This window comes from Salmo salar, chromosome ssa24 (genome assembly GCF_905237065.1).
Source record: "Salmo salar chromosome ssa24, Ssal_v3.1, whole genome shotgun sequence".
Lineage (NCBI taxonomy): Eukaryota > Metazoa > Chordata > Actinopteri > Salmoniformes > Salmonidae > Salmo > Salmo salar.
Window position 1 is genome coordinate 17694555 of NC_059465.1, and position 15970 is coordinate 17710524.

General features: G+C 48.5%; 1 protein-coding gene across 12 annotated transcripts in view; it reads right to left on the reverse strand.

The window, feature by feature from the left end:
• Positions 1 to 138: 138 nt before the first annotated feature.
• LOC106585272 (membrane-associated phosphatidylinositol transfer protein 2) overlaps positions 139 to 15970 on the reverse strand; it is an 89456-nt gene continuing 73624 nt past the window's right edge. For 5 of the 12 annotated variants that reach the window (XM_014171314.2, XM_014171315.2, XM_045706652.1 and 2 more), the window contains 18 exons: positions 14690 to 14761; positions 13672 to 13916; positions 13387 to 13576; positions 11068 to 11187; positions 10600 to 10814; positions 10186 to 10361; positions 9835 to 10005; positions 7416 to 7568; positions 6102 to 6266; positions 4701 to 5003; positions 3577 to 3725; positions 3358 to 3474; positions 3139 to 3255; positions 2742 to 2890; positions 1566 to 1715; positions 1258 to 1438; positions 882 to 1010; positions 139 to 768 (listed from right to left, as the gene is read on the reverse strand). In XM_014171314.2, the coding sequence (XP_014026789.1) occupies positions 409 to 768; positions 882 to 1010; positions 1258 to 1438; positions 1566 to 1715; positions 2742 to 2890; positions 3139 to 3255; positions 3358 to 3474; positions 3577 to 3725; positions 4701 to 5003; positions 6102 to 6266; positions 7416 to 7568; positions 9835 to 10005; positions 10186 to 10361; positions 10600 to 10814; positions 11068 to 11187; positions 13387 to 13576; positions 13672 to 13916; positions 14690 to 14761 (3162 nt within the window). In that variant the 3' untranslated portion in view covers positions 139 to 408. The remainder of the gene's footprint in view (positions 769 to 881; positions 1011 to 1257; positions 1439 to 1565; positions 1716 to 2741; positions 2891 to 3138; positions 3256 to 3357; positions 3475 to 3576; positions 3726 to 4700; positions 5004 to 6101; positions 6267 to 7415; positions 7569 to 9834; positions 10006 to 10185; positions 10362 to 10599; positions 10815 to 11067; positions 11188 to 13386; positions 13577 to 13671; positions 13917 to 14689; positions 14762 to 15970) is intronic. The other 7 variants (XM_014171320.2, XM_014171322.2, XM_045706654.1 and 4 more) reach the window with 5 other exon arrangements.

Below are 15970 nucleotides of genomic sequence, written 5' to 3' on the forward strand. Positions count from 1 at the left end.
GAGTCTCTTGCTATTGTTGGCCAATGGTTTGTGTGTTGTGCATGCATGTTCCTTGCTTAAATAAGATGCTTCTTAAAAAGGCTTTTCTCCATTGTATCACTGTCTGAAGTAAAAAGAGCCTCTGACCGTAGATTTTTGTTGATTCAGGTATATTGATGGTGTCGCTTTACAAAGACTGATTCGTAGCACCTAAGGTTTTCAATGCTGTATTCTCTCATTCTACTTCCTGTCTCTATATTTAGAGCCTTGAAAGCCTATGTTCAGCATCTCTCTCCCATCTTGAAATGACTTGTCATCTTAATTTATTTAATTATTTTACAGGCTTTCCCTCCTTTCTCAATTTCATCCTCTTCTTCTCTAACTTTACACACTCTCCTTATCCTCCCTCTCTTATCTACCTCTCTAACCCTACTTTGGGTTGAAAATCCCAGGTTCCAGCTTGGTGCTGCCACTGCGGCCCCAGCAGCCTGCTGCCATGCTCATGCTGCGCTGGGCTGGTCCCGGGCCGTGCTGGCTGTGGCTGTGGCTGTCTGACTGGCTCTGTGTGCGCTCTGGTCTGCTGTGGCCGCTGCCGGTGGACGAGCTGGTGGTCGGCTGGGCGGAAATGGTGCGCAGCAGGTGGTTCCGCTTCCGCAGAAAGTCGCTTTTTGCACCCAGACCAAAGCTGCCTTTCCGTAGGACCATGCGGGCACTGCTGGTCTTTGGTGGCCGGGAGCGCTGGTTGTACTCCAGCTGAGAGAGGTGGGTCGCATAGCCCTCAGTAATGAACTGTTGGGACAGGCAGGGGAAAGAGACAGTCATAAAATGTAATGGTGTGCTGCATATAGTAAACTACAGGACCAGGACTAAACTCAAATGTCAGAAGTGCATGTGTATCGTACCTGGCACTGAGCTTGCATCTTCTTGGAGGGTCGGCCAATGATGTAGATCTGGGAGGGAGAGAGGCCGATGGAGGTGTAGACGGAAATGTCTTTGGTAGAACCGTAGCCAGCAAAGATCTTCATGTGAGCCTGTGGAACCAGCAAATTAAGTGTCATCTATAAATTCTGACCAAGACAACTTATTTTCTTAAATCTCTCATCTTTTTGTTTGCCCCATCTCCTCAATCATCTCTTCACCCTTCATTGTCCCCCATCATGCATTTTGCACCATTCCCCTTAGCCCTCAACTACTTTTGAACCTACCCCAGCCTGTTACCCACCTTCAGTCCCCTCCAGAAACCCACCACCCAACCCCAACCCCCACTCCCATCCTGACCTCCATGAGTGACTTGAGGAAGTTGGCCTTGTGTCTGAGTGGGTCGTGGACCAGGCCGTCACAGAAGGAGACGATGCCATGGGGAAAGTTATGCTGAGACAGCCAGGCCACCACTCTCTGCTTCTGCATGTCTGGACGCCCTGTCACATAGACGATCAGATAGCCCAGGTCCTGCCAGTGCCTGGAAACAAATCAAACAGTATAAGAAAGAGTGGAGAGAGTGCAATACAATGGGTTATAGAAACAAAAACAGATCAATCATTTTGGTGGTTATGACTATCCACCTAGTGATGACAGGTGCATATTACCTGACCACATCGACTGCTCCGGCGCGCACTTTGGGGTCGCTCCCCATGATGGACACACTGGCAGCAAATGAGCCGTCTATACTGAACACCACAAACTCTGTCCCACGGGGAAGCACTGTCAGGTAGCTGTCTGCAAATGTGTGGTCCCCCCTGGCAGTGATGGGAGACAAAATAATTGAATGATGGAGGAGGAAAGACGGATACAAATGGAAAGAAATTAAGAAACAGAATAAAAAAAGATATCAGAGAAATGTAAAAGCGAGGTCACCACTTATCAGGCCTCAGGACTGGATTGGCTGAAAGAGGCCATAGAAGAGCGTGCCATAGATGCCAGTCTCACCTGACCACCAGTTTGACCGGATAGACACCAACCCCCAGTCTCACCTGACCACCAGTTTGACCGGATAGACACCAACCCCCAGTCTCACCTGACCACCAGTTTGACCGGATAGACACCAACCCCCAGTCTCACCTGACCACCAGTTTGACCAGATAGACACCAACCCCCAGTCTCACCTGACCACCAGTTTGACCGGATAGACACCAACCCCCAGTCTCACCTGACCACCAGTTTGACCGGATAGACACCAACCCCCAGTCTCACCTGACCACCAGTTTGACCAGATAGACACCAACCCCCAGTCTCACCTGACCACCAGTTTGACCGGATAGATGCCAACCCCCAGTCTCACCTGACCACCAGTTTGACCGGATAGACACCAACCCCCAGTCTCACCTGACCACCAGTTTGACCAGATAGACACCAACCCCCAGTCTCACCTGACCACCAGTTTGACCGGATAGACACCAACCCCCAGTCTCACCTGACCACCAGTTTGACCGGATAGACACCAACCCCCAGTCTCACCTGACCACCAGTTTGACCAGATAGACACCAACCCCCAGTCTCACCTGACCACCAGTTTGACCGGATAGACACCAACTCCCAGTCTCACCTGACCACCAGTTTGACCGGATAGACACCAACTCCCAGTCTCACCTGACCACCAGTTTGACCGGATAGACACCAACCCCCAGTCTCACCTGACCACCAGTTTGACCGGATAGACACCAACCCCCAGTCTCACCTGACCACCAGTTTGACCAGATAGACACCAACCCCCAGTCTCACCTGACCACCAGTTTGACCGGATAGACACCAACTCCCAGTCTCACCTGACCACCAGTTTGACCGGATAGACACCAACTCCCAGCCGTTTGCTCTCTGGGATGATGAAGGACACGCGGCCGCTGCTGTTGGTCAGCTCCGTGTCAAAGTACACCCAGTCTCCAGATGGGGGCTGGGTCATGATGTGGATGTCCACCTGTAAACATAGAGATATACGACCACTATGAACACAAACACATAGGATTTGCACATACATGTGCTGTGTGTTGGATTGAAAACAAATACAGACATGACTCATGGATTGAGGGATTAGTACATATATTTGGGATTAGGGATATATTTGTATATAGGCCTTTATAAGTTAGACACATACTGTTTTCATTGTTGTAATGATAAATAAAAATAATGATTGCTGAGAGAGAGAGAGCGAGAGAGAGGGCCCACCTTCTCCCCTGTCAATGTGACCATGTCCAGAGGTCCGTACATGAAGCGGCCAGTCACGATCTGCTGCCCATCTTCTGTGAACACTGCATCATTCACACGATGATTGGCTGTCACATTCTGTCAAAGACACAGACTCATGAATAGATTGAGACAATTACAGTGTTAGCCTATAGAATGAATATCTGTGATCAACACTGTTCTAATTGGACCAGACCGTACCCTGATCTTGACGTGGGTTCTCTTCCTGAGCCACTTCTCCCGAGGTTTGGATGGAGTGAACTCTGACACCTCCTTACCATCCAGCTCCAGTATGCTGGAGTTTTCATGCCTCATCACCTAAAAGAAACATATAGATGACCCCATACCTACTCACCATGCCTACACTAGTGTAAAGGGGGCGAGAAGCACAGGCCATGGATGTTTGGGGGGTGAGCTTACCTGTCGCAGCAGGAAGGACACGACATCAGTGGACTCCCAGTAGGATGCATGGAAGAGGTGCGGTAGTGCCACCGTGGGGAAGGCTGTCAGGGCATCAGGGCAGTACAAGGCAAAGTCCATACGCTTGGTTCCCCACCAACGGGCTGCGACTGCACGGTGAGAGGGGGTACATGGGTAAGGGTGGGGTGGCATGGGGGCAGAGGGGCAAAAACATCCCAATACACACCCCTGGAAAGGTTAAAACATTAACCGTTTGAAGGAAGACTGCATTCAATCATAAACCACTATCAAAGCCCAGATAGTCCACAGCAGTTCCTCAGCTAGAAGGGAAGTAAGACAGGAGTTGAAGAGTGTTACTCCCAGCTGACAAAGCTTTGAAACAAATATAGGAGGGAAGATAATGTTTATGCAATACTTATATTGTTAAAGTTAGTACAAGAAACATGAGTCAATGTTAAAGCGGCGTAGTTATTTGTATTAGTATATGAAACATGAAGAAAAGGGGAGATGGGATTAAAAAGACACCAAATAAAAGTTAACAAGTGGATTCACACTGGGACTGTCACTGATCAATTAATATTTGCCTCCAGAACAGGCTGGGACAAAAATATCAAATAACATTTTGTTATTGTTTCACTCTATTGAACTGTATCTGTTACAGTGTCCATAGGGCTCCACCACATGGCAGTGGTAAAATTGTGTGATGGTTTTGTAAAGATATCTTCTGTTTTGTTGGTGGTGGACTGCTCATAAACTCACCTATGTTCAATGGTGTTAACTGTGAGGCAGAGACTGGCAAATTGGGCCAGTAGCCTTCCCGCTATATCATTTGGATGATGGGTATGTTACACTTTTAAAGTGTAAAGTTGTTTGGGACTATTGTATACAATAGACATATTCCACCAGGGAAGAGGGTTGGGGTCAGTCCTTTCTGAGCAGAGTTCATCATAGAAACAGAGAGGGAGAGTGAGTCAAGCTGGGAGAAGTCTAGGGTAGACAAGAGATTGAAAAGAGATTGTTTGCACAATAAATGAGGATTTAAAGAGGGGGAGGATAGGAGTCAGTAGTAGCCTCAGCCTGGCTTTGGTACAGAGTTGATAGGGTCCAGTCTCTTAGAAGAATACCTTGATCCACCTCAGCCTGGGAGTCCAGGGAGACCAGGTCATATATGGTATAATCCAGGCCAGTTGACAGATGTCTCTCTAACTGACCAGAGCCACAGGGGCTTACACCTCTGTTAGCGTCTGAGTCTGCCTCTGGGTCTGGTTGTGGCCCGTTGTCTGTGTCAGTAGATCCTCGGACTGGATCAGTCCTTTCTTTTCTATGGGATTTAGGGGGGCTTCTCAGGGAGAATTTGGTTTGTGATGTCAGGGCGATTTGGGACAAAAGGCTGAGTTTTTTGGTTTGGTTAGTTTGGCATGGTTGTGCTATGGGAAACAGAACAAAAAGAAAGAAACCAGGTGAAAATTATTGATGGATAATGACAAAGAAAATTGGTGTCATACAGTATAATGCAGTTAATTCCAGTTTACAAACATACATGTGAAGTACTTTTGCTACCAGCTGCATTCACAACCTGAAAATGTCTTCAAAACAAAATATTCAATTGAGTTTCCGATTGGTCCTCAGATGAACTGAAAAAAAGAAGGTTATAATTATATATTCAACAAAACTCATTTTCATACTTTTTTTTCACAACATATTGTGCACTCTCAGTTTCGTTGTATTCCTGACATTTTTTTCCCATGGCATTTCTTCCAATAACCATGAACTAGAAATGATCTCATCAATGCACTATTGCAACTTCCTGAGTACATTGTTAGTAAATGTTTTGAAAGCCATGTGATACTTCTGTAGGTGTTATTAGGCCTTATATAGGACATATCCGTTACTTTGGGAGAAAATCTTTACATCAAACACAACAGAAGCTTGGTCACCTTGGCAGACAGTGCGACAGGGAGCGAACAATGCAGGAATGATTCAGCTAAACGGCTCTCTACATGCATGGCAAACATTAAATAAATGCAGAACGCAGCCTTTGCATTTATATTCAAACAATGGGTCAGAGTAAGACAGACACGCAGTGAAAGGAGGTGAGCTTTGGTTTCTTTAGTAGTAGAGTGATAATCTTCTAGCACATTGTATTTGAACAATGGATAACGTCCACTGTTTGCTCCCTCTATGATGAAGGGGCTTAGAGCAGTGCAATCCATCACAGCTGTCATAATGTGTTGGAGCTAGCTAGCAGGTAACTGTGTGGTTATTCCGTGAATGCAGGCACAACTGGGTCCCTACAGAGCCGCTCGGGATCCGGTGCACTGAGTGATGTGGGCAGTCTGAGTAAGGACGGTTAGAATGAGCGAGAGAGAAAAGGTTAAGAGGAGATTGAAGGAGTGCGGTGGAGTAGGAAGAGGAAGATAGAACAGGACAGAAAAGAAAAGAGGGGGTCGAACTAAGGAGAGAGAAGAGATTGACTGAAAGAGGAGTTGAGAGAGAGAGATACTTGTGGTAATGAGAACACTTACTGTTGGCTATGTTGGTGGCAGTGTAACTGTCTGCCATTCCTGAAACCTGGCTGGCAATGCTGACCTCACTGGCCCTGCGCAGGCCCCGGCAGTGGGGGCCTGTAACGGGGGAGGAGGGGTACGAACTGTCCATGAAGACACCACCATGAGACTGAACAACATCCGCTATTGAGTCGAAACAAGGAGATCCCATTAGACATAGACAAGACAAGAGGAGGATGAACAGCGAGGGAACAGGATGAGAAGGAGGGGGTTGCAACCAAGAAATGTGATGGACCGCACCATGGTATCAGAAACAAGCAGGTGCCAACGTCAGATTTCCTGGACAATCAGTGAGTGATCAGATAGTGGACTGATTCATACAACAGCATGTTAAAAGTGAGATGTTACTCCATTGGTTGTCACAGCACTATGCCTCAAAGTTTTTAATATCTGTCAAATGATTAGCTGGATTATTATTACCATGTATTACTAAAGTGGTAACAGTCTCATTTAGTATGTGAAGCTAATCAACATGTTGTTGTAACAAAAAAGTCAGGAGATACTATATTCACCACCATCACAAGCAGAAAAACACAAGGATACACAATTACAATGCAAGGGGCAGGGTTCCATGATTCAAGCAGACATCTGAGCAACACAGTCAGTTTAGCTTCCAAGCCTCAGATTTGGCAAAATCTACCAGAAGACAGTTCTCTAGTCACAGTGTTATGGTTTATATGGAGACCTTTGCCTACCACCTTAATCACAATTCCCAACTCTTGTATTTGATGTTGAGGAGATGCTGCAGCAGCAAAGAAACCACATCACAACAATGAGTGCAGGAAGTGGCACGCTATTTACATACCATTACAAAGGACATAAATCATTTATGGCAATAGCAAAACACAGCAAAACAAGGACAGACTCTTCCAGGTCAAGGTTTCATTCACTGTGGAACCCCTTGCGGTCTCTGTAAATCATAAAAATGCCAACAATAATGACTATTGCATTTTGATGAGCAAAATCACCTGATTGTTTAGAGATTCTGAGGGCCATGCTAATGAGCTATAATAAAGGCAATGGACTGAATCCTACAGAACGAGGGCTCATATAGGACATGATTGACCTGGAACAGCCAGTAATGTGACCCCAACTCTTGACTGGGGTAACATTCCCAAAGCATTCTAATGCACCAGTATTGGTAAGGGTGTGAAAACATACACACACAGACAAAGTCAGTGTGGAAAGAGGGTGCAACTAACACAAAAAGACATGTACGACACAGAGTGAGAGACATCGGGGGGATGCAAGTGAAGAGGAGAGGCTACACACACTCTAGAACAGCAGGTGTGGCCTTGAGGGAGCCCTCCTGCCAGTTTAGCACGGGCACAGGGATGCAGGTCTCGCTGATAGATTCCTGACAGCGGAAAGAGAGGGGGGTCCCACTATCGAGCAGGAGCTGAGGGTTGCTCTGGACTGTCTCCACTAAAGGGGGAGGTGGGGGATCAGAGGGTAGGGGTCAGAGTTTTCAGGGTAAGGGGGTAGGTTTTTGCAGAGATGGGGGTAGGAGGTCGAGAGAGGGGAAAGGAAGACAATGAAGACACAGAAAACATGAAGCAATAACAAGAACAGAAATGTGAAACAGGAATTGTGAGTCAAGCCCTTAGAGCTACAGGAAATACTGCAGTAGAAGTAACTAAGGCAACAACAGGTTGTAGTAGAGCTAAGGGGAGCAGGATGATGCTGTTCTTGGATTCTAATTCAGGCTCTGTTGGTTCTAACCAAAGCCATATACAGTATACAGTGCATTTGGAAAGTATTCAGATCCCTTGAGTTTTTCCACATTTTGTTACGTTACAGCCGTATTCTAAAATTGATTAAATCGGTTTTTCCCCTCATCACTCTACACACAATACCCCATAATGATAAATGTTTTTTTGAAAGTTTTGCAAATTTATTAAAAATAAAATACTGATATATCACATTTACATAAGTATTCAGACCCTTTACTCTGTACTTTGTTGAAGCACCTTTGGCAGTGATTAGACAAGCTTTGCACAGCTTTATCAAGACAAAGGAGATGATTGTGGACTACAGGAAAAGGAGGACTGAGCACGCCCCCATTCTCATCGACGGGGCTGTAGTGGAGCAGGTTGAGAGCTTCAAGTTCATTGGTGAACACATCACCAACAAACTAACATGGTTCAAGCACACCAAGACAGTATTGAAGAGGACACGACAAAACCTATTCTCCCTCAGGAGACTGAAAAGATTTGACTATAAGACTCCTGAACAGCTAATCAAATGGCTACCCAGACTATTTGCATTGTGCCTCCCCCCGGGAATACTGCTGCTACTCTCTGTTATTATCTATGCATAATCACTTTAATAACTCCACCTACATGTACATATTACCTCAATTACCTCGACACCGGTGCCCCCGCACATTGACTCTGTACCGGTACCCCCTGTATATAGCCCTGCTATTGTTATTTTACTGCTACTCTTTAATTATTTCTTATCTCTTACTTTGTTTATTTTTATTTATTTTTGTATTTTCTTAAAACTGCATTGTTGGTTAAGGGCTTGTAAGTAAGCATTTCACCTGTTGTATTCGGCGCATGTAACAAATAAAATTGTATTTTGGGAGTTTCTCCCATTCTTCTCTGCAGTTCCTTTCAAGCTCTGTCAGGTTGGATGGTGAGCGTCGCTGCACAGCTATTTTCAGGTCTCTCCAGAGATGTTCGATCGGGTTCAAGTCTGGGCTCTGGCTGGGCCACTAAAGGACATGCAGAGACTTGTCCCAAAGCCACTCCTGCGTTGTCTTGGCTGTGTGCTTAGGGTTGTTGTCCTGTTGGAAGGTGAACCTTCACCCCAGTCTAAGGTCCTGAGCGCTTTGGAGCAGGTTCTCTCTCTCTGTACTTTACTCTGTTCATCGTTCCCTCGACCCAGACTAGTCTCCCAGTCCCTGCCGCTGAAAAACATCCCCACAGCATGATGCTGTCACCACCATGCATCACAGTGGGGATGGTGCCAGGTTTCCTCCAGACGTTAACGCTTGGTATTCAGGCCAAAGAGTTCAATCTTGGTTTTATCAGACCAGAGAATCTTGTTTCTCATGGTCTGAGACCCCTTTAGGTGCCTTTTGGAAAACTCCAATCGGGGTTTTGTGTGCCTTTAACTGAGGAGTGGCCACTCTACCATAAAGGCCTGATTGGTGGAGTGTTGCAGAGATGGTTGTCCTTCTGGAAGGTACTCTCATCTCCACAGAGGAAATCTAGAGCTCTTGGGTTCTTGGTCACCTCCCTGACCAAGGCCCTTCTCACCATTTTAGAATAAAAATGTAACGTAAAAGGGAAGGGGTCTGAATACTTTCTGAATGCACTGCATAGAGTTCGACCATTTTTGTTCTTCATTTTTCTCAACTTGAAGCTATTTTCGGTGTCTCGCTCTATAGCAATCAACAGACCACTGGCAATAGGTATCGGAGACATTCCCTGCACGTGTGGGAAAGAAGTCAGAAAACAAACAACATAATCCATCACGTCAGTTTCTACACACTCTGCTACATCACACAGTGTCCCCAATGGTTAAGCAAAACAAGGGCTATATAACCAATGAATGTAACAAATGAGTACATTTTTTGTTTGCATACATTTCCACAACAGACATATGCTCATACAGGTACTGGCGTGTGTGTGAGTGTGTGTGTCTGAGTGAACTCTTCCAGCTCTCATTCCAGTGTGCTCACCCAGTAGAGCGGAGTTGCCGTCCCCCAGGGGGAAGCGTGTGTAGCGGGGAACATTGAAGGGGGGCAGGAGGTGGAACTTCTTCTCCAGGAGGGGCTCCAGGCGCGAGGCCGAGGGGTCGGCTGGATGGAACAGGTTGTAGACCTGCTGGCAAGCTGGGCGCAGCTGGGCCACTAAGGGGAGACAGGTGTTGACAGGCATAAAAGAAGGAGAAGGGGGTTTCAAGGAGATAAGACCCCACAGTACCTCCTTGGTTCTCACTACCTGATTCATAGAACAAAAATGTTCACATATTAAAATAACACATTTTTAAAGCACTTTATTCATTTCCCCCTCTGTTTAGGTGGGATTACCATCCAGCACAGGAATGACAGTCTTCCTCAGGGCGAGGACAAGGCCCAGAGGAGAGCCGAAGAGGAAGAAGTCTGCCACCTCAAAGTCAAACTTCCCCAGACAGCCTGCATCCTGGAAGGTGCTGCTGCTGGACCTGCGGGAGCACGGGTCGGTCTGCAGGACACTGGAGTGGAGGCTGAGGGGACAACAATAGACAAACAGCCAGAGTCAGAAGGAGGGAAGCACATACTGTGTTCTGTGTATACATGTGAATGTGTAAGACAGAGATCAATGTAGGTAAAAGATTACAGCAACCCATGACTCAACAATATCACATGCATAGCCATACCCTTCTCAGTACAGTGACAGTAACTATTATCCATCAGCTACATCAATGATGGAATGTAACTGTAGTAATATAGATCCTGTCACACCTGGTCAGGAAGGCCTGGTGGTGTTTGATGGTGTCCAGCTCGTATGTGGAGGAGTCGCTCCTTTTGCGCGGCTGCTGTCTCTTGGAGTCGTCTGGTCCTCCTGAGCGGGGGATGTCGACGTTGCTGAGGCTCAGGTGGCGGCTGCCCTCCAGGGTGGGAGAGGCAGAGCCGTGCCCACTGTTTATGATGATGCCTGGGGAGAGGAGGTCCTGATCCTGCAGGGAGGGATGGGGGGGCAGATGTTGGGGAATGTATGCTGAACTTGACTGACATGCAAACGGCACCAGATCTAGGTTGGGAGCTGGATAAGTGTCCTTCTCAGCAGAGAAATGTGGTGGTGAAATAGTAGAGTGTTGTAACTTTTATTTCGAGCTACTAGGTGAGTGAGTGTCTGTGATTTGGAGTATGGGTAACGATGTAAAGCTTAGGAACAGAGAGAGTAAATAAGCTTCGAGGTTTAGGTCTTACCTGTACGCTGATTACACTGCCCCTGCGGCTGCTGTTCTGGCTGTCACCAATAGTTTGGTTGCTGCTGCACAATGCGTCAAACCCCAGGATCCCTCCCACACAGTCCCCAATCAGGCACACCTACACAGAGGTCACAGGTCAATTTACTAAAACAGATCAGGTCATTAGATATCAAACAGGATGCAGATAAAGGCTTCCAACCCCTTTTAAAATAATCAGCTGTAATAACCACATAATCAAACACACATTTGCAGGCGCACACAAGTAAAAATAATCTGTCAAATGATGTGAGCATCTGACAATTTGTTCGAAAAATGTATACTAAATTCAACTTGCGACAAATATTGAATGCTAGTGTCATTTTTCTTACTTAAAAGAAACAGAAAACACCCACATAATTCAGAAACCGAAAACACCCACATAATTCATTTGGTGTTGAAAGGATTCAAATCCAAATGAGGTTTTTCAGAAGAAATCTCCTCTTGGAAACATGCTCTTGCCATTTTAGAGCTCCAAATAAAGAGCAGGCCAGGCCCGTGTCGACGGAGAGGCTGACAGGCCCGTGTCGACGGAGAGGCTGACAGGCCCGTGTCGACGGAGAAGCTGACAGGCCCGTGTCGACGGAGAGGCTGACAGGCCCGTGTCGACGGAGAGGCTGACAGGCCCGTGTCGACGAGAGGCTGACAGGCCCGTGTCGACGGAGAGGCTGACAGGCCCGTGTCGACGGAGAGGCTGACAGGCCCGTGTCGACGGAGAGGCTGACAGGCCCGTGTCGACGGAGAGGCTGACAGGCCCGTGTCGACGGAGAGGCTGACAGGCCCGTGTCGACGGAGAGGCTGACAGGCCCGTGTCGACGGAGAGGCTGACAGGCCCTTGTCGACGGAGAGGCTGACAGGCCCGTAGTAACGGAGAGGCTGACAGGCCCGTAGTAACGGAGAGGCTGACAGGCCCGTATTAACGGAGAGGCTGACAGGCCCGTAGTAACGGAGAGGCTGACAGGCCCGTGTCGACGGAGAGGCTGACAGGCCCGTATCGACGGAGAGGCTGACAGGCCCGTATCGACGGAGAGGCTGACAGGCCCGTAGTAACGGAGAGGCTGACAGGCCCGTATCGACGGAGAGGCTGACAGGCCCGTAATAACGGAGAGGCTGACAGGCCCGTATCGACGGAGAGGCTGACAGGCCCGTATCGACGGAGAGGCTGACAGGCCCGTATCGACGGAGAGGCTGACAGGCCCGTATCGACGGAGAGGCTGACAGGCCCGTATCGACGGAGAGGCTGACAGGCCCGTATCGACGGAGAGGCTGACAGGCCCGTATCGACGGAGAGGCTGACAGGCCCGTATCGACGGAGAGGCTGACAGGCCCGTATCGACGGAGAGGCTGACAGGCCCGTGTCGACGGAGAAGCTGACAGGCCCGTGTCGACGGAGAGGCTGACAGGCCCGTAGTAACGGAGAGGCTGACAGGCCCGTGTCGACGGAGAGGCTGACAGGCCCGTGTCGACGAGAGGCTGACAGGCCCGTGTCGACGGAGAGGCTGACAGGCCCGTGTCGACGGAGAGGCTGACAGGCCCGTGTCGACGGAGAGGCTGACAGGCCCGTGTCGACGGAGAGGCTGACAGGCCCGTGTCGACGGAGAGGCTGACAGGCCCGTGTCGACGGAGAGGCTGACAGGCCCGTGTCGACGGAGAGGCTGACAGGCCCGTAGTAACGGAGAGGCTGACAGGCCCGTAGTAACGGAGAGGCTGACAGGCCCGTAGTAACGGAGAGGCTGACAGGCCCGTAGTAACGGAGAGGCTGACAGGCCCGTGTCGACGGAGAGGCTGACAGGCCCGTGTCGACGGAGAGGCTGACAGGCCCGTATCGACGGAGAGGCTGACAGGCCCGTATCGACGGAGAGGCTGACAGGCCCGTAGTCGACGGAGAGGCTGACAGGCCCGTAGCAACGGAGAGGCTGACAGGCCCGTATCGACGGAGAGGCTGACAGGCCCGTAATAGACGGAGAGGCTGACAGGCCCGTATCGACGGAGAGGCTGACAGGCCCGTATCGACGGAGAGGCTGACAGGCCCGTATCGACGGAGAGGCTGACAGGCCCGTATCGACGGAGAGGCTGACAGGCCCGTATCGACGGAGAGGCTGACAGGCCCGTATCGACGGAGAGGCTGACAGGCCCGTATCGACGGAGAGGCTGACAGGCCCGTATCGACGGAGAGGCTGACAGGCCCGTATCGACGGAGAGGCTGACAGGCCCGTAGTGACGGAGAGGCTGACAGGCCCGTAATAACGGAGAGGCTGACAGGCCAGTAGCAGCTCCTCACCTGGCCAGAGAAGGTTGCCCCGTTCAGGGACTTGATGAAGTCATTGTACACCTGGTTGGCTCTCATGATGACGGTGGCCACAGCCTCCTGGTACTGGGGGGCGGAGGTGGCCAGGAGAGGCAGGGCAGCCAGGGGGATGTGGTCCTGACTGCTAGACAGACAGCTCTCATCATAACTGTATGGGCTGAGACTGAAGCCAGGGATATACACACAGGGGAAGGTTAGTAATAGTAGTAGGTTGTGTACACAATATCTACGGTTGTGTAGTGTGTGTGTGTCCCTCACTTGGTCACCAGGGAGAAGGCCTCAGCGCAGATGGCGGGACAGGGAACCAGACGGATGGCGATGCGGCCCAGCGCAGTGGGATAGTGCACGCGCATCACTGCGTCAAAGGCCGTGCTGATAGTGTTGATGTCGCCTTGCTTACTGGTCTGGTCCCCTCCGCCCGTGTCCAGGATGTTGCCCCCATGTAACACCAGGATCAGCACATGAATCTTAGAAGGCTGCAGACATTGCTGGGAGGACAGGTCCTATTATGGGGGAGGAAAGGAGGGGGAATGGATGGAGTGAATGGGAGGTAAAGAGAAAAGGCAGGATGAGGGACATTAGAGAGATCTGTTAAACTCAAGGGAAATGAAGCCATTCACCCATAGAACCATGCTTCTGGCTTGGCTGCTAAAGTATCATGACCACTGACAACATGCTTCTTGACTTACTCACAAAAACCACACTGAGACAATAACAAGGCTTTGTGGTTGCACACACCTCTTCAGTATATAGCGAAACATCTCATTGTGTGTTCAGTGTGCACTTCCACTTCCTTCAGATATGAAACTCAGGAAGCGTATACAGTTTGTGATAACTACACCCTATCCAGCAACAGCATGCCTGTCCAGCTTTCCTCTTCACACTCAGAGCATCATAAAGAGACGCTGACCAACCTACACCCCAGCTGGTCACACTGCAAACGCTTCCAACTTTAGCCAACCACTACAACAACAAGAAAAACCAAGGGCAAAGACACATTTGTATACAAATACAAATCCACACTCACATAAAAAGGGAAAACGTGAATGTGAAGTTTTTGTGTGTTCAAAAACTCACATTTTTCACGGAGGCTGTACACAGTACACTTCACGGCACGGCTACAGTTCAGAGGATATTTCATAAGGGATAGGGGGTTTGAGGAGTAGAGGGGGTGGGCTAGGGCAAAGACAGGAGCAGGGCGGTTAGTACTGGGTCTGTTAGGGTGTCTGTGGATCTACTCTGGCCCATAATGCAATGGGACAGGATGTTTACTTACTGACTGGTGCTTGGTTACGGTGATGGTGGGAATGGTAGAGCTATAGGCTTGCCTGCTAACAGAGCCACGCATCTGAACACAAGAGGACAGAGAGGCTGAAGGAGTGGACCTCTCTCTGACTGCCACCACTAAAGCCCTACACAGAATATTCACTTCAACACCTACTGTTAGGCTTGAGCGCTTTAGTGGCTGGGTGACTGGGATTTAAGTTTCCTTTTAGCTTATACCTCCTGCATGTTTAATGTTGATATTTTGTCTGAATATGATCTCAGCCAGACCGCATCTACAGTTGAAGTCGGAAGTTTACATACACTTAGGTTGCAGTAATTCAAACTCATTTTTCAACCACTCCACACATTTCTTGTTAACAAACTATCATTTTGGCAAGTCGGTTAGGACATCTACTTTGTGCATGACACAAGTCATTTTTCCAATAATTGTTTACAGACAGATTATTTCACTTATAATTCACTGTATCACAATTCCAGTGGGTCAGAAGTTTGCATACACTAAGTTGACTATGCCTTTAAACAGCTTTGAAAATTCCAGAAAATGATGTCATAGCTTTAGAAGCTTCTGATAGGCTAATTTACATAATTTGAGTCAATTGGAGGTGTACCTGTGGATGTATTTCAAGGCCTACCTTCAAACTCAGTACCTCTTTGTTTGACATCATGGGAAAATCAAAAGAAATCATCCAAGACCCCAGAAAAAAATGTGTAGACCTCCACAAGTCTGGTTCATCCTTGGGAGCAATTTCCAAACGCCTGAAGGTACCACGTTCATCTGTACAAACAATAGTACGCAAGTATAAACACCATGGGACCACGCAGCCGTCATACCGCTCAGGAAGGAGACACCTTCTGTCTCCTAGAGATGAACGTACTTTGGTGCGAAAAGTGCAAATCAATCCCAGAACAACAGCAAAGGACCTTGTGAAGATGCTGGAGGAAACAGGTCCAAAAGTATCTATAGCCACAGTAAAATGAGTCCTTTATCGACATAACCTGAAAGGCCGCTCAGCAAGGAAGAAGCCTTTGCTCCAAAACGGCCATAAAAAAGACAGATTACGGTTTGCAACTGCACATGGGAACAAAGATCGTACTTTTTGGAGAAATGTCCTCTGATCTGATGAAACAAAAATAGAACTGTTTGGCCATAATGACCATCGTCATGTTTGGAGGAAAAAGGGGGAGGCTTGCAAGTGAAGAACACCATCCCAACCGTGAAGCATGGGGGTGGCAGCATCATGTTGTGGGGGTGCTTTGCTGCAGGAGGGAC